This window comes from Ictalurus furcatus, chromosome 8, assembly GCF_023375685.1.
Source record: "Ictalurus furcatus strain D&B chromosome 8, Billie_1.0, whole genome shotgun sequence".
Classification (NCBI taxonomy): Eukaryota; Metazoa; Chordata; class Actinopteri; order Siluriformes; family Ictaluridae; genus Ictalurus; species Ictalurus furcatus.
Window position 1 is genome coordinate 7,453,016 of NC_071262.1, and position 21,644 is coordinate 7,474,659.

The following is a 21,644-nucleotide window of genomic DNA, read 5'->3' on the forward strand; positions in this document are numbered from 1 at the left end:
CTAACTGCCTCACAGTACAATTAACGTCATTCACGGTAATCTGGGAAAGCTCTTGTAAACAGCGAGTGTAATATGTCATACTCTTCTGCGCCATCTTCACACAGTTATCGCCAATTGTGAAAATGGCTTCAGGCACAGCACCAGATGTAAGTGAGCTGGCCGAGACAAAATGTGGAAGCAATCATGCATAGAGTCCATTTGGTACTTGCACAATGAGGTGGCTTTCACCTGGCAGGCAGGGAGACATTCATTCATTTCTTGTTATCTTAATTTTATGTTGTTATTTTTTTTTTTTATCTTTCTTTCATGTTACACATGACGCGGACTTGACTGTACTCGACTGAGTGCAAAATGTCAGAGTCCATGTCAAGTTCAAGTACAAATTTACCCGAATGCTTGACAAGTCCAAGTTCATTCATAATTGGACTCAAGTCTGGACTTGAGTCCGAGTCCAGGATCAAGTGCTACTCTGTGCTAACATAAAAATACAAAAAAAAACAAAAAAACAGTTTGACCTACTTCCATCTTAAAATTGAATATGAAATCATACCCATATTTTGAGCAATAAGTAGATACAGATTAAAGCAGTGAGTTTACACCCATACTTTACTGAAAGATTGATAAATGAGGCCCATTATCAGGTCTTTTGTCTAATGACAGACATAAATATTTAAGGCCTCTGTTGAAAAGCTTGGTAGCCATACTTCCCCACACTAGCATTCTTATCACTATATCAGAAGGTTGCATTGCCACAACAGCAGCAGTCAGTGAGTTCTCACAGCAGTTTATGTGAGAGAGTGTGTATTAGCACGCCCTGGGATAGAGATTCATATGAGGAGAGCATCAGCAACACAGTGACCCAACACAGCTCAGAAGACCACAATGGGAACAGCAAACATTTTTTTTTCTTCTAGTGGTTGAGAGCAGCTCAGGCCGAAAACCCATCCTCACCACTGATCAGCACTGCTGCTGCCATGGCAACACAGGAAGACATGGGTATTTCCTCTGGAGTGGCATATTGTGAGAGCACTGCTGACTGAGTACCATTATCAGCCACACTGTGTGTGTGTGTGTGTGTGTGTGTAAGTTGTACAGCTCTTATGTAAGGGTATAAAGGGTTGAATGCTGTATTCAACTTACCTGAGTTCAGCATTTTGTCATTTCAATTATGTTGGAATTATTGTCAACTTCTGTGCAAGCTAAAAAATGCTTCCATTTTGGTCTTTTGTTAGCAAGAAACTAATCAGTTGTAAAAAGTGATGTGTGTGTGTGTGTGTATATATATAATACATATACATATATATATATATATATATATATATATATATACAGTATCTCACAAAAGTGAGTACACCCCTCACATTTTTGTAAATTTTTGATTATATCTTTTCATGTGACAACACTGAAGAAATAACACTTTGCTACAATGTAAAGTAGTGCATGTACAGCCTATGTAACAGTGTAAATTTGCTGTCCCCTCAAAATAATTCAACACACAGCCATTAATATCTAATCCGCTGGCAACAAAAGTGAGTACACTCCTAAGTGAAAATGTCCAAATTGGGCCCAAAGTGTCAATATTTTGTGTGCCACCATAATTTTCCAGCACTGCCTAAACCTTCTTGGGCATGGAGTTCACCAGAGCTTCACAGGTTGCCACTGGAGTCCTCTTCCACTCCTCCATGACGACATCATAGAGCTGGTGGATGTTAGAGACCTTGTGCTCCTCCACCTTCCGTTTGAGGATTCCCCACAGATGCTCAATAGGGTTTAGGTCTGGAGACATACTTGGCCAGTCCATCACTTTCACCCTCAGCTTCTTTAGCAAGGCAGTGGTCATCTTGGAGGTGTGTTTGGGGTTGTTATCATGCTGGAATACTGCATACTGATCATGCTCTTCTTCAGTATGTCACAGTACATGTTGGCATTCATGGTTCCCTCAATGAACTGTAGCTCCCCAGTGCCGGCAGCACTCATGCAGCCCCAGACCATGACACTCCCACCACCATGTTTGATTGTAGGCAAGACACACTTGTCTTTGTACTCCTCACCTGGTTGCCACCACACACGCTTGACAACATCTGAACCAAATAAGTTTATCTTGGTCTCATCAGACCACAGAACATGGTTCCAGTAATCCATGTCCTTAGTCTGCTTGTCTTCAGCAAACTGTTTGTGGGCTTTCTTGTGCTTCATCTTTAGAAGAGGCTTCCTTCTGGGACGACAGCCATGCAGACCAATTTGATGCAGTGTGCGGCATATGGTCTGAGCACTGACAGGCTGACCCCCCCCCCCCCCTTCTATCTCTGCAGCAATGCTGGCAGCACTCATATGTCTATTTCCCAAAGACAACCTCTGGATATGATGCTGAGCACGTGCACTCAACTTCTTTGGTCGACCATGGTGAGGCGTGTTCTGAGTGGAACCTGTCCTATTAAACCACTGTATGGTCTTGGACACCGTGCTGCAACTCAGTGACAGGGTCTTGATAATCTTCTTATAGCCGAGGCCATCTTTATGTAGCGAACAATTCTTTTTTTTCAGATCCTCAGAGAGTACTTTGCCATGAGGTGCCATGTTGAACTTCCAGTGACCAGTATGAGGGAGTGTGAGAGCGATGACACCAAATTTAACACACCTGCTCCCCATTCACACCTGAGTCCTTGTAACACTAACAAGTCACATGACACTGGGGAAGGAAAATGGCTAATTGGGCCCAATTTGGACATTTTCACTTAGGGGTGTACTCACTTTTGTTGCCAGCGGTTTAGACATTAATGGCTGTGTGTTGTTATTTTGAGGGGACAGCAAATTTACACTGTTACACAAGCTGTACACTCACTACTTTACATTGTAGCAAAGTGTCATTTCTTCAGTGTTGTCACATGAAAAGATATAATCAAATATTTACAAAAATGTGAGGGGTGTACTCACTTTTGGGATATACTGTGTGTGTATGTGTATATATATATATATATATATATATATATATATATATATATATATATATATATATATATATATATATATATATATATATAAAATGTGTGTGTGTGTGTGTGTGTGTGTGTGTTATAGACACTTTTGTTCTTTTCTTAGATTAAAAGTTATTTAAAAACTGATTCAAAGTGAACACAGAAGTCCACACACTGGGAAAAAAAAGCTTATTGAATTTACTTAAAAATTCATACATCCGTTCCACGTGATTGGATTGAGTTATATTTAAACAAAATTAAACAAAATATTCAAACATTTTATGTATTAATTTAAACATGTGGCAACATTTATCAAATGTGCTGTTACAGAAAGAGCATATTCACAAGGGGATTTACACATCTTGAGTACCACGCATACTCAGAGGTGGGTGGTAATGCACTACATTTACTTCAGTAACTTTTTGAGAAAAAAAAATACTTTTAATAGTTAACTGGCCATACTTATACTCTTACTCAAGTTAATTTTTAATCACAGAAATGTACTTTTATTTCACTACATTCGGTGCCATTCCTCCATTACTGTTAAATATTATTGAATATATGTAGTTTTAATAATTAGTTTAAATGATGTATAATGAGGTTGTGAGCCTCGCGATATGCTTCTGCAGTGGTCTGACAACAACCACTCACATTTGTAGCATCCTGGAGAAGGGGATGAAACAAGCATGTCAGAACACACACACACAGAGTTCTCCATGTAGTCTGAAATTCAGGATTTTTCCCTTGATTTTAATCAGATGCGAAGTAACTAGTAACTTGTAGTCCTCTCATTGTATACTTTATTAATATTACTCAAGAAATTATTATTATTACTTTTACTTTACACCACTATGTCTTTATCCCCACTGAACAGTTTCTCTATTAGATCTACCTGGTCAGCTGACCTACATGTTGGAGGTATGAAAAGGGAGGTGTGAAAACGTCTTGGCCAAAACAATAGAAGGAATTATCCACACGCAACCCCATGCACAGGTGCCAATGGCCCATAAACCTACGCCCACACAAACCCAAAGTGTGGAGGCCATTTCACTGAACTACCCAAAATATATTTCAAATGAAACTGTAAGAAAAGTTTAGAAAAACAAGAGACTGACAGACAATCCAGAGACTCTATTTTCAGACCTCGATAAGGATGGCAGCACCAGCAACCTGATTTTCTTTACATGAATAAACCCCATGCATGGCACAGGGCCATCATTTCAAACTTTTCCTCTGCTGAAAGAAAAGGCATCTGCGGGGGTTTCCAGCTAAAAAAAAACAAAAAAAAAAAACGAGAGACACAACAGCTGTCAGCATCAACATATAAAAATGTGTAAAATGTAAATAAAAACAGAATGCAATGATTTGCAAATCTCATAAACCCATATATTATTCACAATAGAGTATAGAAAACAGATAAAATGTTTAAACTGAGGAAATGTACAATTTTAAGGGAAAAATAAGGTAATTTTGATGAATTTGATGGCAGCAACACATCTCAAAAAAGATTGGTGAATATCTGCCCATCTTTACTTCTGAGAGACTCTGCTTCTCCAAGATACTCTTTTTATACCATGTATACAAGTTGCTGCGGGAAGGATAAAGTCAAAGAAAAAAAAATGCATGACCGCTTAGGGCTTCTGTAGAATTGGGTTCAGCAACAAAGAAATCCTTTGTGTTTTTGAATAGGATGAATCCTGCAACTTATTGATGCATGGATCTCCCGTTCCTCCCAACTATTATCACCTCTCAGCAATACTTGTCTTTGAGTAAAATGCTTTTGCCTCCACTGCGATGTCATAGACTGCAAATATGTACAAATAACTATTTGTTCAATGTTCTGAAGATGGAAAAAGTCAAACTGCATTTGGAATAGGTAGTGGTTTCTGTCATTGTAAAATAATGTTACAAAACATTCCTTTATTTTTTGATCTACAGTTAAATAAAAGTTCAACTATAAAATTAAATGGTAGGCTATACAACTGCACCTATTTCTGGACATTCCTTGAACTAAATGTTCTACATAATGAATAGAAATCATAACATGACACTTGTGACTAAAACAATTTTATATATTAAATTAAAAAATATATAATATAATTGTCTTGAATATCTCTGTAGCTCATCAAAAATATAAATGGGGCATCTATCAACTGAACACACACTGTCAGATTTAAAATGTAAAGTATCATTGTTGTATTTAGTTACTTCTGTTTCTGAATAAATAAGCATTATGTCATCAAATCACAAGTCTGTTTTGATTTGATGGTCAGAAGCTGTACTAAATGATATTTATTTGTAAAATATTTGTAAAAAGCAAAAAAAAAAAAAATTATATATGCAATTTATTAGATCCTTAAAATAAAAAGACAGTTAAGTAGTGAAAAAAAATGTAATAATTGTTGGAATTATATGAATGAAGGATAATAACTTGCTAATAGTCCATCACCTGAATCTTTCTAATTGGCATGGGCCTCCAGTCAGTGCTGTTCACACGGAATTCATTCAATGTTACCTCGATGCACTTGTTTGTAACAATGTTACAATTTCTACAAGTATCTCCATTCCATGATCCATTTTTGTCATTATTTTGTTGATTTCAATAATCAGTTTTTCAATACATTTATAATATCCTTGAGTGATATGAAAGAAACTGTTTTGTGTTTTCTTTCCATCCCTATATATGGCATTCAGAATCCACTTTCCGGTTCTTTGAAGGAGACATTTTTCACATACCCACATTTTCACGTTATGTTGGAAATACCCAAAGATATCAAGTAACCATTAGTAACAGCATGCACATGTAGCCTAAGGACGCCGACAAGAGGACCTCTAGTGGATATATAAGTAAGTGCATCTGTGTATGGATAATTCTTTACATTTCCATCACGTTACTGCATTACATTTCCGTTACTTGGCCTACAGGACGCATGGAATGATCAGGCGGGCCGTATGGTTTGCACCCCTGGTCTAGTAACTTTTCCTTTCAGCAAAGCTATGTGAGCTTAATTAGCAAACCACATTATACTTTAAAACAGCAACGACAAAAAAAATGCTATACAAGCTAATAAAGAACAATAAAGCATGTGTGTAAAATGCTGATATTCAAAACAGCATGAATTTTTCAGCAGTTTATTGGATGAGCATGTCTTGTTACCGGTGCAGTGCTGTGTTTAACTAATGCATAAAACAAAATATCAAATTAGTACTGAAGGAGGCCATGTGATTTCCGTCCCACACACACACGTGATGACAAACCTAGCACACAACAAGTAAGGATTTAATTACATTTAAATAGTACTTTCTGATGTGTAGAATGCTGATTATTATGTTCCTGCTAGTTTGTCTTTATAAGGGTGTCTTCAATAAATTTATCAATCTCAGAAGAGCAGCCATATTTCACAGCAGTGCTTCAGGAGCAAAGCCAAAGCATGAAAAATGGTCTGTGTGGCACAAATCAGTTGCATAAAAGGCCAGGAAAGGAATGATAAAGTAACAGTGGTGGCTTATTGAGGGGAAAATGGACGTAGTGTGTGTGTACAGAATTTCTCATTTACAAATAACCGTTGCCTGTGTCTAAATGGAGCCTGCATCATGCTGTAACACTCCACCCAATACAGGCTTAGCAGAGAGTAGACAGCAGCTGCACGATTCCCTCTGTATTTTTAAGTTGTTCTCATATATCTGTCTGAAACCTATCTCCCATAGGTCTCATGGGATTAGACATTGATTGCCACTGGTCTGATTGAAAAAGATTTTTAATTGGCAGCCTAACTGTTAGTGTCTTAGGAAGTGTAAAGAGTGTTTCTCTATGTTGCGTTTATATTTCTTTTAACTAGTCTTTCTTTGGCCCTTTGAAAGCTGATGTGCATTCAGCCACTTTGTGCATTTCTGCTCCTCCCATTGTTTATAATCATGTCATCCTTTCATCACACTCATTTAATCTTTTGCTGCTTAAGTGGTTTTGGTTTGCCATTGTTTATGCATTTATCAAAAACACACTCCTTTTTCTGCCAAGAACCTTTTGGCTTTCCTTCTGTTTTTGTTACACTTGCCTGCTCCTCTTTGGTTGATGAACCCTGACAAAACACTGTGGACACATACACGCACAAACATTTATGTACAATGCAGATACACTTGATGAAGAAAAAGCTCCTGGTGGGATTTAGGAACAATCAGTGATTTTTTTTGTTTTGTTTTGTTTCTTTTCTCTTTTTTTTTGCAAAACATGCAATGACAGTAGAAGTTAAGCAATCCTAATTAATCCCAAACAATTAATATGCATATGTTCATTGAGCATACTGGCAACATACTTAAGACTGGCAACAGCATACTGGCAACAAAAATTAAGACTAAGTAATGAGTGTCTGCAGGGTCTCATTATGAATGGTCTTGTCTAAATTCATTGCTGTGAGGGTTGTGAGTGGGACAGATATAGAGCAGAGTGTCTGATGACTTAGGAGTGATGTACATCAGCTGGAATGCCCCGGTCGGGCATTCTCCATTAGGGTTTTCTGGTAGAGAGCAGAATTCATGTTTCCCTCAATTATTGCAAGTTGCCCAGGCCCTGAAGCAGAAAAGCATCCCCACACCATCACACTGCCATCACCATGCTTGACCGTAGATGTGATGTTCTTTCTGTGGAATTCTGTGTTTGGTTTATGTCAGATGTAACGGGCCATGTGTCTTCCAAACAGTTTTTTGACTCATCATTCTCCCAAAAGGTTTGAGGATTAAGGTGTGTTTTGGCAAAATTCAAACAAGCCTTAATGTTCTTCTGAGTTAGCAGTAGTTTTCACCCTGCCACTCTTCCAGAGATGCCATTTTTGTCCAGTGTCTTTCTGATAGTGGAGTCATGAACAGTGACCTTTATTGATGCAAGAGAGGCCTGTAGTTCCTTTGAGGTTGTCCTTGGGTCTATTGTGACCACCTGGCTGAATAGTTGCTGTGTTTATTGAGGAATTTTGGAAGCCTGGCCACTTCTGGGAATGTTCACTACTGTGCTGAGTTTTTCTATTTGGAGATAATGGCTCTCACTGTGGTTCTTTGGAGTCTCATCACCTTCTTCATCATTTCTGAAATTTCTTTCAATACTTCAACTTCATACTGTTGAAAAAGTTCTGTTAAAGTGTTGATTTATGAATGCAGTTTCATAGATTTGGGAATTAGTGGATATTGGAAAACGTTTTTGCTTCAATAAATAATGTTATAATTTAAAAACTGTATTCTGTATTTACTCAGGTTGCCTTTGTTTTATCTTAGATTTAGTTTTAATTTCTGGAACAATTGAGTATGAGATAAATTGTCTGACACGAAAAAAAAGAAATCAGGATGGGGCAGAAATACTTTTTCACACCACTGTAGATGCAGTGGACAAAATACAACTCCAATTCCATAAAAGTTGGGATGCTGTGTAGAATGTAAATAAATGTAAATAAAAACAGAATGCAATGATTCGCAAATCTCATAATCCCATATGTTATTCACAATAGAACATAGAAAACGTCTCAAAAAAGTTGGGACAGAGGCAACAAAAGGCTGGAAAAGTAAGTGTTACTAAAAAGAAACAGCTGGAGGAACATTTTGCAACGAATTAGGTTAATTGGCAACAGATCAGTAACATGACTGGGTATAAAAAGAGTATCTTAGAGAGGCAGAGTCTGTCAGAAGTAAAGATGGGATGGAATCTGGATGGAAGCATATGTTGCTCTAAAACCTGTATATACCTTTCAGCATTGATGGTGCCTTTCCAGATGTAAAAGCTGCCCATTCTATATGTACTAATGCACCCCCATACCATTAGAGATTCAGGCTTTAGAACTGAGTGCTGATAAAAAGCTGGATGGTCTTGCTCCTCTTTAGTCCTCTTTAGTTTAGAGGATGCAGTGTGTATGGTTTCCAAAAAGAATTTGAAATTTCGATTCGTCTGACCACAGAAAAGTTTTCCATTTTGCCTCAGTCCATTTTAAATGATTTTTGGCCCAGAGAAGACGGCATCATTTCTGGATCATGTTCACATATGGCTTCTTCTTTGCATGATAGAGCTTTAACCAGCATTTTGTGTTCACTGTGTTCACAGATAACTGGAGTTCTGGAGGTGTTTCTGAGCCCATGTAGTGATTTCCTCTAGAGAATCATGCCTGTTTATAATGCAGTGCCGCCTGATGGCCCGAAGATCACAAGCATGCAATATTGATTTTCACCCTTGTCCCTTGTGCATAGATTTCTCCAGATTCTTGGAATATTTTGATGATATGATGTACTGTAGATGATGAGATATTCATAGTCTTCGCAATTTTACATTGAGGAACATTATTCTGAAATTGTTCAACAAATTGTAGACGCAGTTTTTTGCAGATTGGTGAGCCTCTGCCCATCTTAACTTCTGAGAGACTCTGCCTCTCCAAGATATTCTTTTTATACCCAATCATGTTACTGACCTGTTGCCAATTGGCAACAGTTGCCAATTGCCAATCTCCAAATGTTTCTTTATAGGAACACTTACTTTTCCAGCCTTTTGTTGCCCCGTCCCAACTTTTTTGAGACGTGTTGTGGCCATCAAATTCAAAATTACCTTTTTTTTTTTTTTCTTAAAATGGTACATTTACTCAGTTTAAACATTTGATATGTTTTCTATGTTCTATTGTGAATAACTTGGATCTATGAGATTTGTAAATCATTGTATTCTGTTTTTATTTACATTTTACACAGTATCCCAACTTTTTTGGAATTGGGGTTGTACATAATGATATGGGGCCAAAGTTGAGTTAAGCATGTAGTGAGGATTTTCTGAAATTGCACATACTGGTATTCTGAACTCAGATGTAACTACAGACTTAAGCATTACATACATGGGAAGGAGTTTTATGGTGGCCAAAAAGTACAAAACAATCACAAAACAAAACAAAATATAAAAACAAAATAAGTCTGTAAACAACAGAACAAATTATAAATACAATAGCAAATCTAAAAACAAAATAACAAGGCAGAAAACAATGACAAATCTGAGAACAAATTAACAAGTCAGAAAACACAATGACAAGGCAGACAAAACAGAAAAGGTAGGTATAATATTTTGTGAATGGATTACTTACCACTGATTGGACGACACATCTGTCAAACAAGATATACAGGAAGTACAGCAGGCTGCAGTGATACACCAATACTGGAAAATCAAATCGTTTGTGCATTTTTTTTTTTTTATCCGTACTGCAGTTAAAAAAATTCAAATTTAAAAATCTACGATGTGTCCTCTGATCTGTCCCCTGCAGGTTAAGTTCTTGCAGCAACCACATAACATCATCACATTTTACATGGAAATTGTGTTTTTGCTGAATCGCTAACCAGATTGTCCGGTAGTAGTGATGGGAAGTTTGGATCATTTTACTGACTCGGATCTTGGAATCTTATTCAGCAAAATGAATGAATCTTTTTTCAAGTCATTTCGTTCATTTTGTTCATTTCAGTGGAATATAATTAAAATGTGCATTGCCTATGCGGCGGTCACTGGAAGAACAAACTTACGCAAACGTTGATCACATTTGGAATAAAAAATAAACTACAGGCTAATGCTCCAAGGCCGAATTATGAGAAACAGAAATGAATAATTAATAGCTTAGCTGGGTCTTCGGCTATGCAGCCTGTTAGCTCACCTCACCTCCAGATCCGAGTTGTTCATTTGTCATGTCTGTTCCCCGGAAACAGAAATGATTAGTTCACCTCTCGAGTCTTTGGATTCGAGTCATTCATTCATCCTGTTACCACCCTATAGACTGAATGCAGTGGGGCTGTGACATGATGAACGAACGACTCGAAACCAATGACTCGAGATGTGAACTAATCATTTCTGTTTCCAGTATTGCATGGTGCATTGCCTATGTGCCGGTCACTGGAAGAACAAACGACTCAAACTTGAAACGTTAACTAATTATTTCTGTTTCCTGTACAGAACCTTTGGAGATGTTGCAGCACATGCGCAGTCAAAAATAAACGACTCATTCTCTGAGACAAGTCGTTGTTCCCGAGTCATATTAAAGATTTGTTCAAAATGAACGAATCGTTCATGAGCGACACATCACTACAACTGTCCTGGACCAGGCAGCTCTACACTTATAGCATTCTGTACTTCATTTAATGGGGAATAGTTCTTCTAAACAGACCTGTGTAATTTTGGTGTGTTTTTAGAGAGCGCAAGCTAATCTTTATGTGATGGTATGTTAACAGAACATCTATCATATCACAGCAAACCAGTGACTCCATTTCCCAGAATGCACCACCAACTATAAACATGGTGACTACACTTCCCACACACACACACACACACACACACACACACACACGCACACACACGCATGCACACACACACACATACGTGTTCACCTTCCCCGGAGTTCTAATCAAACACACCTGTTGCCAATCTCACACTCACTCACTCCACTATATATATATACATACATATATAAATTTTTATTTTATTTTTTTTTAAACACTAGGTATTTGCAAAGTATATGCTCAGTTCACCTGTTCTCTGTCTATACCAAGCCTTGACATCGTGTTTGTTTTCCTGGTTTTGACTTTGCTCTTGTTTATGACCTCGTTTCTCTGTCTAGACTTGCTTTGTCTGTTTGCCTGATTGCCTGACCTCTGCCTGTTTAAAGTTATGGATTTTTGCATTACCCTTTGGACTTGTTTTTGTATTAAACTGCCTAACCTGCACCTCCTTCTGTCCGCGCCTCCTTTACGTGACAGAATACTTTGCCATATATGGAAGCAGCAGGTATGCTGGAGTGGCAACAAGCCGTCGACGCCCACAGATGGCTCATAGACATACTCCACCAACAGCTCGCCTATCTGACTGAGCAGGTCACTCGTCTTTCCCAAAGCACGCCGGTCGTCATGTCGACCCATACCCTGTTTCCTCCCATACCAACACTGGAGAAGTATGCCGCAGATCCCGCACAATGCAGGGGTTTTCTCCTGCAATGCTCCTTGTTCTTTGCCATCTATACAGGCAAGCCGGAAGCATGTAAGGTTTTATGGAGCTCTTAATAGGCAACAGTCTCATCTGGGCAACGGCGATGTTCCTCTTATGAACAGTTTATGGGACTATTCCGGTGTGTCTTCGATCACACTCCCGATGGCAAGGAACAGGAGAGGAACTCCTGACTATTTCTCAAGGCTCACAACGTGTTGCAGAATACGCCCTAGAGTTCCAGGCCTTCGCTGCAAGGAGTGAGTGGAACGAACCAGCTCTAAAGACGGTGTTTTGCAATGGAGTTAACCAGGAAGTGGTGACGGAGCTGGCCTGCCACAACAATCAACTCACCTTCGACCCACTCATTGACCTGGCCATCCGACTTGATCGACTTCTTGATTGACCATCATTCTCTTCATCACCGTTTCTGCCAGACATCCCATCATCCTAGGTCTCCCATGGTTGGAGCTACACAATCCTTGTATTTCATGGACCGACAAACAAATCACACACTGGTCTTCTTACTGCCTTGCACACTGTCTTCAAGCTCCAGTTATACTGCTGGCGGCCACATCAGTAGAAAGTCCTAACCAACCCGCTCCAGTTCACATTCCACCCGAGCATCATGACATTGTGGAGGTATTCAGCAAGGAGAAAGCAAGCGGACTACCACCACACCGTCCATATGACCGTGTGATTGAGCTGCTGTCCAGAACCAGTCCACCTCAGGGGCGGGTGTATCCACTCTAACAGACAGAACAGCGAGCCATGGAAGAATATATTCAGAAGGCAGTCCAACAAGGGTACATTAGACCCTCTACATCCCCTGCTTCAGCTGGTTTCTTTTTTGTGGAGAAGAAGGAAGGTGGCCTCAGGCCGTGCATAGATTACCGGGGCCTCAACAAATGTTCTGTCAGGTATCGCTATCCTCTGCCACTTGTGCCTGCAGCCCTCGAACAGCTAAGATCAGCAACTATCTTCACAAAGCTGGACCTTCGCAGTGCTTACAACCTGGTCCGTATCTGAGAGGGAGATGAGTGGAAAATGGCCTTCAGTATCACCTTGGGCCACTATGAGTACCTGATCATGCCATATGGGCTCTCTAGCACCCCTCAGTGTTCCAGTGTCTCATTAACGATGTCCTAAGAGACCTGCTGAGGAGAGGTGTCATCACCTACATCGACAACATTTTGATATACTCTGAATACTCTGAGGAACATGTCCTCCATGTACATTAGGTCTTGCAAAGACTTCTTCAGCATCAGCTGTATGGCAAAGTAGAGAAGTGTGAGTTCCATCAGCACACCATCTCATTCTTGGGCTACATCAGCCCTGAGTGAGTCACCATGGACAAGGCATGGTGCAGGTGGTGGTGGGTTGGCCCATTCCATGAACTGTCAAGGATTACAGTGATTTCAGCGATTTCAAGGATCACAGACCACTCTGCAATTTCTGGGCTTCACCACCTTCTACCAACGTTTTATCAGAGAGTTCGGTTCCATAGCCCACCCCTTAACATCCCTGTTACAAGGCAAGTCGAAGTGGCTAACCTGGACAACAGCCACCCAAGAAGAGCAAAATCAACTCAAGAAAGCATTCACCACCGCTCCCATCCTCAAGCACCCCGATCCTTCCAAGCCCTTTGACGTGGAGGTAGATGCCTCAGAGACAGGAGTGGGAGCCATCCTCTCAAAGAGTTTCAGAGACAAGCCAAAGCTTCACCTTGTGGCCTTCTTCTCCAAGAAATTGTCCCCAGCAGAACAAAACAGTGATGTGGGGAACAGAGAACTCTTGGCAGTCAAACTAGCCCTGGAGGAATGGTTACATTTGCTAGAGGGAGCTATGCACACCTTCATCATTTTCACAGACCATAAGAACCTTGAGAATCTCCATATAGCCAAGCATCTGACACCTCGTCAAGCCCGTTAGTCCCTCCTCTTCTCACGATTCCAGTTCACATTGTCCTACAGACCCGGATCCAAGAATACCAAAGCCAATGCCCTCTCCTGTCTACACAGCATAGGAGTTTGAGACACCCACAACAAATACATTCTACCACTTTCCTGTGTGGTCAGCGCCATAGAATTGGAATTGGATCAAACCCTTGCACGCATCCCAAGATCACAAATCCTACCAGCATGTCCACCAAGGAAGCAGTTTGTTCCTGAGCAGCACTGACTGGAGTTCATTTCCTGGGCCCACATGGCTGTCGCCACTGGTCGCCCACCTTCCCTTAAACCCTTCACTGTTCTCAATATTTAGCTAATTTTCTATGCTACTCCAAGTTTGTTTAGATTTGCAGTGATAAGCAGGGTGGAAATCAATCAAGTATTTCAATATACATTACTCTGTCTTCCTGACCTTTCATGGAGACTGAAATAGAAGTGCTTGTGTTTAAAAACAGTGGTCTAGACACTATTAAAATCCCATCTCATACCACTCTACAATCTGGCAGCTTTAGAGAACTACACACAAGTGTTTGGAATCTGAATGAGATGGCCAGAAAATTGACTTAACGTGCATAACCCGTCTCTGAATACAAGTAACCTTTCTTGCATAAATATTGATGTTACTTTTGAACTTAAGTCACCAATTTATGTCATCAGTATATCAGAATATGGCCCCTAGTGTCTGAGAGATGTTTGCAGCCACTGGGCAATATTTAGTGTTCGTGACTTAAGTTCAGAATATACAGTGGTTATGCAGGGAGTGTTATCAGTATTCAAAGGAAGCTTATGCAAGTGTTTAAGTTACATTTCTTGGCAACACAATGAAATTACTGTCTCCAAGGTTATTAGGTGTTTCTTGAGTATTCATTTCCGGACAGGAGTTATTTAAGTACTTGCTTTAAGTGTAAAAAAGAATAGAAGAATAGAAAAAGAATTAATGGATAGAACAGGAGAAAATGTGGACTAATAAAGTAGATCACTGTTCTGTTATCAATGGCAATATGATATAAATCCAAGAGCCAATAAAAAAACTATGATTATTTACAGTACAAATAAGAAAGCAAATATTCAAATAAACATTTATAGATAGTCTAAGTAGTCATGATTAGCATATCAGGTTCACCCACATTGATTTCAGAGACAAGACTTGATGCAGCCTTTTTTGCATTAACTATAATTACAGTTTTGTACCAATAGCAGCAGAAAGCATAAAGGCAGGCACACTGTACACTAGTTAAACAATAAATGCACTTAATCGTATTTCAAATATATTGAACTTTGCCTAAGTATCTTGTAACTATACTTACAAATTTATGTACTTAATTAAAATATGTGTGGATGCCTGGGAAACTCTTTACATGAAGAATTTCTACATTTTCTACTGTATAATATTCAAAAGACTAAATGTTTTCCTGAACTAAAATATGTTTCACTTTTGTAGGTATCTTAATCACAAGTAAAGTTATAACATTTTAAATTCAGTTAAATTCTCATTTTTTTTACATAGCACTTTTAACAATAGACATTGTCACAAAGCAGCTTTACAGAAATCCAGTTATAGATTTAGATCCCAAATGAGCGAGCCAGTGGTGACAGTGGCAAGTAAAACATGAAGATGAAACCTTGAGAGGAATCAGACTAAAAAAGGAACCCATCCTCTTCTGGAAGACACTGGATAGTGGTATTATAAATCATCAATGCTAATAAATTCAAACTTGTCAAGCTACAAGATACTCATGATTAAAAGTAGCTAAGCTACAGTCAAACTACACTTTTGATAAAATACTGCAGTGACTTATGACTATAGACCAAATTAAGTTTAGAGGTTATCACACTTGACTTCTGCTATAGGCTACTATGTAGTGAATTTTTTAAAGTAACATAGGCAGTTAAGAATCAACAACTTATAGTCATCCAGCATAGTCTAACAGCTGTAAGCTGTCCTTCTTGGCTAGGCAGATAGTTTTGAGAGTCCACAATATATCCTCTGTCATGTGCACACCAGGAAACTTGGGATTTTTGACTCTCTCCAAAGTTGTTCAATTGATGTGCAGTGGTGAGTGGTCTACTTGAGTCCTCCTGAAGTCAACAGTCATACCCATCATTATCAAACATCAAGATATAGATTTTTATTGCTATACAATTATGCGAGCTGGTTCCCCTCCTTCTTGACTCATCATTGTTGCTGATGAGGCCCACTACTGTAGTGTCATCAGCAAACTTGATGATGTGATTTGAACTGTACATTGCAGCACAGTTATGAGTCAGCAAGGTAAACAGCTGCACACAACCCTGGGGAGCACCAGTGTTCAGTGTGGTGTAGCTGATCCTGATGGACTGGGATCCCCAGATAAAAAGTTCAGGATCCAGTTGCAGATGGAGGTGGTCAAAACCTAGCAGCCATAACTTTTTTATCAGTTGTTGTAGGATGATTGTGTTGAATGCTGAACTGAGGTCTATGAACAGCATCCTTACATAATTGTCCTTTTAGTCAAGCTGAGTCAGAGAAAGGTGGATGTTGGCAGATATGGCATCCTCTGTTGAACAGTTAGGACAGTAGGCGGTCTGAAATGGGCCCAGTGTAGTGGGAAGATTGCTCTTTATGTGTTTCATGACTAGCCGATCAAATCACTTCGTGATGATAGGTGTGAGTGCAACGGGCTGGTAGTCATTCAGGCAGGACAAAGATGATTTCTTTTGCACATTCCCTGAGTACACCACCAGGTGTGACCTGCAGCTTTCTGAGGGTTAACTCTGCACAGAGTCTTTCTGATTTCTACTGCAGACAAAGTAATTGGTTGGTGGGTGTTGGGGTGGTCTGTCCTGCCAGCATGTTGTTCTGTACTTCAAATCATGCATAGAAATTGTTCAGTGGGAGCTGGGAGCAAGTGTAGCTTTGTATTATGTGATGGCCTGAATACCATCCCCCATATGGTTTGTGTCCTTGGTTTTTAGGAAGTGGCCATAGATTCTTTACACATAATGCTAACACTCCTGATAACCCTCTTAACAATCTAGGTAATCAATAACAATAACAAAAACATGAGCTAGAGCTACCCACCTTTATTTGTGTCCTTAAATTGGTGCTTAATGTTTTGAATGTCAACAGAATTCGCATTTTCCATTTGCACAGTCTTCAAACAAATCAGTAACAAATGCCATGTAAATCTTTCAAGCTCATAAACATTAATAAATGTGGCCATGTTCAACAGTCTTGTTTTCATTACTAGAAGAATGCATATTCTGTAACTGTACAGCAATGCTGTTATGTTCCAGACAGGTCCATGCAAACTGAGACATGCACACATATTGAATTTGGTTATAGGCAGATATAGTAGATTGGAAATTGAGATTTGTTTGATTCAGAAATAGTGCTGAAAAGGTTACATGACCAGCGTGATGCAGCTTTTTCTCATGCTCCACTGTTACTTGGTGGAAAAAAAAAGTATACAGCTTGCTACTGGAAAAACTACATTAGACATCATACAGTTAGCATTGCTACTTGTAGCTAGCTACTCCTGAAACTAGATCATTACAGTATATAGTTGTGGAAGAGTGAAAGTAAAGAGTACAGCATGTTGAAAGGATTTTCAGCATACTAAAGACAAATAGTACAATGTGATGAAAGGACTTTCAGAATATTGTGAAAAGCAGTGGGATAACAACAGAACAGTCTTCATGATCACAGCATTAGTTCGTCCAGAAGGTTACCCAAGTGAAATTATCCATAAATAAACTGCTTTTGGGTACAAGTACAAATATTTAGGGCATCTGTGGAATGATCAAAATGAAATAGGCAGGTCTGGAAAGCAAGAGGATCCACAGTAGAAATTTGTCAGGATCTGGCAATGTCTTCACATCAGGCAGCAGATGTACATGTACAGCTTGACAGAAAAAGAGAACAGCTTATTGGGTCTATATACAGGGTAAAAAATAAATAAATAAATAAATAAATAAATAAATAAAGCAGTGGTCCTAGAGCAGAGCCTTGTGGAACAACACTAAACTAATAACAGTTAGATAAGACCTGAGCCAGGAAAGGGCTGTTTCCTTAGCTCCAACATGTTTTAGTCTGTCTAAAATAATACTGTGACTTATCATATTGCACTGAGATTGCAAAGAGATGCAACCCATAGTGGAGGCCAGTAGTTGGTTCATTTATTTTAGCCAGCACTGTTTCAATACTGACATAAGGCGTAGACTTGGAATAGAATATGTTACGTATGTGATTCCTATTCATGTATGAACTCAGCTGTTGAGCTAAAATGTTTTCTGGGCTATTGGAGATAAAAGGGACTATCAAGGGTATTCAACTAAACATTGTGGTCCATCAACATAAAATGCTTTGCTTACAAAGGTATGGATAAGCAACTAACATGACTGAATGGTGACAACATTTAACTTTTAATGATTAACCATTAGTGAATAATTCATAACTATAAATAAGGCATCATTTTCAAGTGGTTATGTTTTGTTTCATACCGGCATTTCATGTTACTACTTTCGACTAACAGATGATGCATCTGTTTTGAACCTGTTTTGAAGTGGACACACTTCTCTCTCCAATAATCGGCAAAAATTCTGTTTTTGTCATTTTCCAGGTAAATTATTTATATGAACAACAAACAACAAAAACTTATAAATTTACAGGCATTGGAATATTCCTGTATATATGGTTGTTGTAAGTATGCCTGAGTTGCCATTCCTATTTAGGCTACATATACATATACCTACAGCTAAGCATCTGTTAGCACCCACAATTCCTTGCGGACTGAGTATGCGCATATATCTCCTTTCAGTAGATTATCTGAATAAGGTGGCTGATTAAAACAGGCACATTCCAGGGGTGGGAATCAGAATATTGTCTTAATCTGAATCGGGCAATCAGATTACAACATTTACATGATTCAATACTAATTAGAATATTGCCAAATTCAGATTAATAGCGGAATATTGATGTGCATGTAAACATAGTCAATCTCAAGGTCACAGCAAGGGCAAATGTCTGAAATAGTGTTTTTCTTCAATGGCTTCCTTCCTGTTTGAATTATATTTTAAAGATATTTGCAGTATACAAATTAGTATCAAGAAGGACTAGACTTGTTGGTAGCAGAGGCATTACTATCAATGCCACTAGCATCCAGTTCTGTATGTTTCATACACTGAGTGCTCTTTTTGAACCACTAAAATACTTTGTTGTGTCCAAATGTAACATTAATTCAAGTGTGTGTCTGCTGTAATAAGTGGGTCTTGTTATATTCTGAATAATATTGAAGGTTTAATAGTGAATTATACTAGTAACATGTACTGCTTTTTCTAGTGAATGTTTGAATGGAACTCAATGGAACTGCAAATTCCTGTAGGAATTCACAGATGGAATCTAAATACTAATTAGTGGAAATGATTGAGTGGGCATGTTTTTGTGCTTATGTTCAATATTATTATTAGTTACAAACAATACTTGAAATGATTAGTTATTAGTTATAAACAATACTTGAAATTAGTTAAATTCATATCCACTTTCTAGGTAATACCTAGAGTATCATTATAAATAGTTGAGATGCTTCCTCCTCTGGCTATTTATATGACTCTCAATGTGTCTCAATGTGTCTCAATGTGTCTGTTCACCAAGCAGACACATTTAGCCTTTTTGTCTACTGCCTGACCCTAGCTCTGAATTTTCATCATTAACTAGGACTGTCAGTCTGATTAAAGTCTGATTACCTCCAGAATGAAAAGGGAGAAAATTACATTTTAATATTCTGATCCTTCAAAGATTTCATTCCAGTTATACTGATTTTATTGATTTCATTTGCATGTATTATGTAAAATATTAAATTAAATGGTGTAACTAAGATGGCAAATTATAAATATGACCGTGACCATCCAGCAGTCATCCCATGTTTACCTAATAATATAATTATAACTTTATGTAAAAAGACAAACAAGCATTGTAGATTATTAGAAGTTATTTGCATCATTATTTTATTACATTATTTGAGCCTTAATAACTCTGTTGTCATTTTTATATTATTTCAGTTGGAATGATCTTAATCAGTTTTAATTATCCTAAGATGATAGGCTATAGCAAGCAAATGCCTTGCCCACCTCTACATTTGTAAACTAATCAACTTATGTTAAATCAGCACATTAGTGAAATTTTAATAAAAAGAATTCTTATAAATGTTGTGATGAGGGTCTGTCTCATGACCTGAAGAAAATCTCACTTGTAGATTTAAACAGGAACTTTATAAACCACCATCAACCACTACATTTGAACATTCTGGATATAATATACATTATAATCACCACATACAGGAGTACAGTTGTATAAGGTGCAACTATCAATGCTATTAATGGTGAAGAATATATCCTACATCAACCATTAAAATAAATAAAGCACTAATCCAACAACCGCTTTTTTCCCTATCCACACAGAAGTCAATTCCCAGTTATCATGAATGAGTTCCTCAAGCTAATATTGCACAAGAAAAACAGACTTATGTTTAAGGCCAAAATCTTATATAAATGAAACACATTTCTGTTTTGATTAAACTCCGCCCCATGTGCACAACTCACAGTCACCTGTCCTAGCAGTGTACAAGCCTGTAGTTACATCTGAGCTCTGAATACCAAGTTGTGCAATTTCAGCATTAACTCCTCATTATGCATGCTTCATTCAACTCTGACAGTGGCCCATGATGAGTTATGAAACCTGTATAAAAGCACTAAAAACTGTCATTTTGATACTTTAGGTTTTAACTAAGAAAAACACATTTGTGTTGTGTGTGTTTCATTTGTAGATCTCTCTCAGGTCGGATCGTGGGTGGTGTCTGGTGGTTCTTCACCCTCATCATCATTTCGTCTTACACAGCTAACCTGGCAGCCTTCCTCACCGTGGAGCGGATGGTCTCCCCTATCGAGAGTGCTGAAGACTTGGCCAAACAGACTGAGATTGCTTATGGTACACTTGATGCTGGCTCAACCAAAGAGTTCTTTATGGTAAGCAAGTGAATTTCATTGCAAGTCATATAGTTCAGCAAATGCTGAAACCCTGGAAGAATAGGTAATATGTTTGTGATAACATTTGATCATCATCTTTCCTAAAATGTTTAATTAATTGTCTTGTACCACTGTATACGTTTTGTAATTTGTGGCCCTTTATTTTTATGCTTACTTTTCTCAGTAAATGTATGGTTAGGATGACAATATAACTGACTATTATTAATATTAAGTTGCCATTTAAACCCTGTCTATCACTATATTATCCCACATGTGAAAATCCTTCTTAGTCACACTATTTTTTATGCAGAGGTCAAAGATCGCTGTGTTTGACAAGATGTGGTCCTATATGAAGTCAGCCCCATCTGTGTTTGTGAAGACCACCGATGAAGGAGTGATTAGAGTTAGGAAGTCTAAAGGAAAGTATGCCTATCTGCTGGAGTCCACCATGAATGAATATATTGAACAGCGGAAACCATGTGATACCATGAAGGTGGGCGGGAATTTGGACTCTAAGGGTTACGGTGTTGCTACACCAAAAGGATCACCACTCAGGTAAAGCACAGCACCATCTCATCTTGCATGCACATTGTGTGGACTGTAGTAGCAGGAATATTACTAGTAGAAATGTAAGGCAACAGGAGGTTAATCCTGAAGACATTTCTTCAATCAGCCCATGAGTAGTAGTAGTATTAATACAGTTACTTTGAAAATAGTCTCACTACTACTCATTTGATCTAGATC

General features: G+C 38.5%; 1 protein-coding gene across 2 annotated transcripts in view; it reads left to right on the forward strand.

Moving 5' to 3' along the window:
• gria1a (glutamate receptor, ionotropic, AMPA 1a) overlaps positions 1-21,644 on the forward strand; it is a 158,755-nt gene that overhangs the window by 122,193 nt on the left and 14,918 nt on the right. For both annotated transcript variants that reach the window (XM_053630476.1, XM_053630477.1), the window contains exons 12-13: positions 20,702-20,900; positions 21,211-21,455. In XM_053630476.1, the coding sequence (XP_053486451.1) occupies positions 20,702-20,900; positions 21,211-21,455 (444 nt within the window). The remainder of the gene's footprint in view (positions 1-20,701; positions 20,901-21,210; positions 21,456-21,644) is intronic.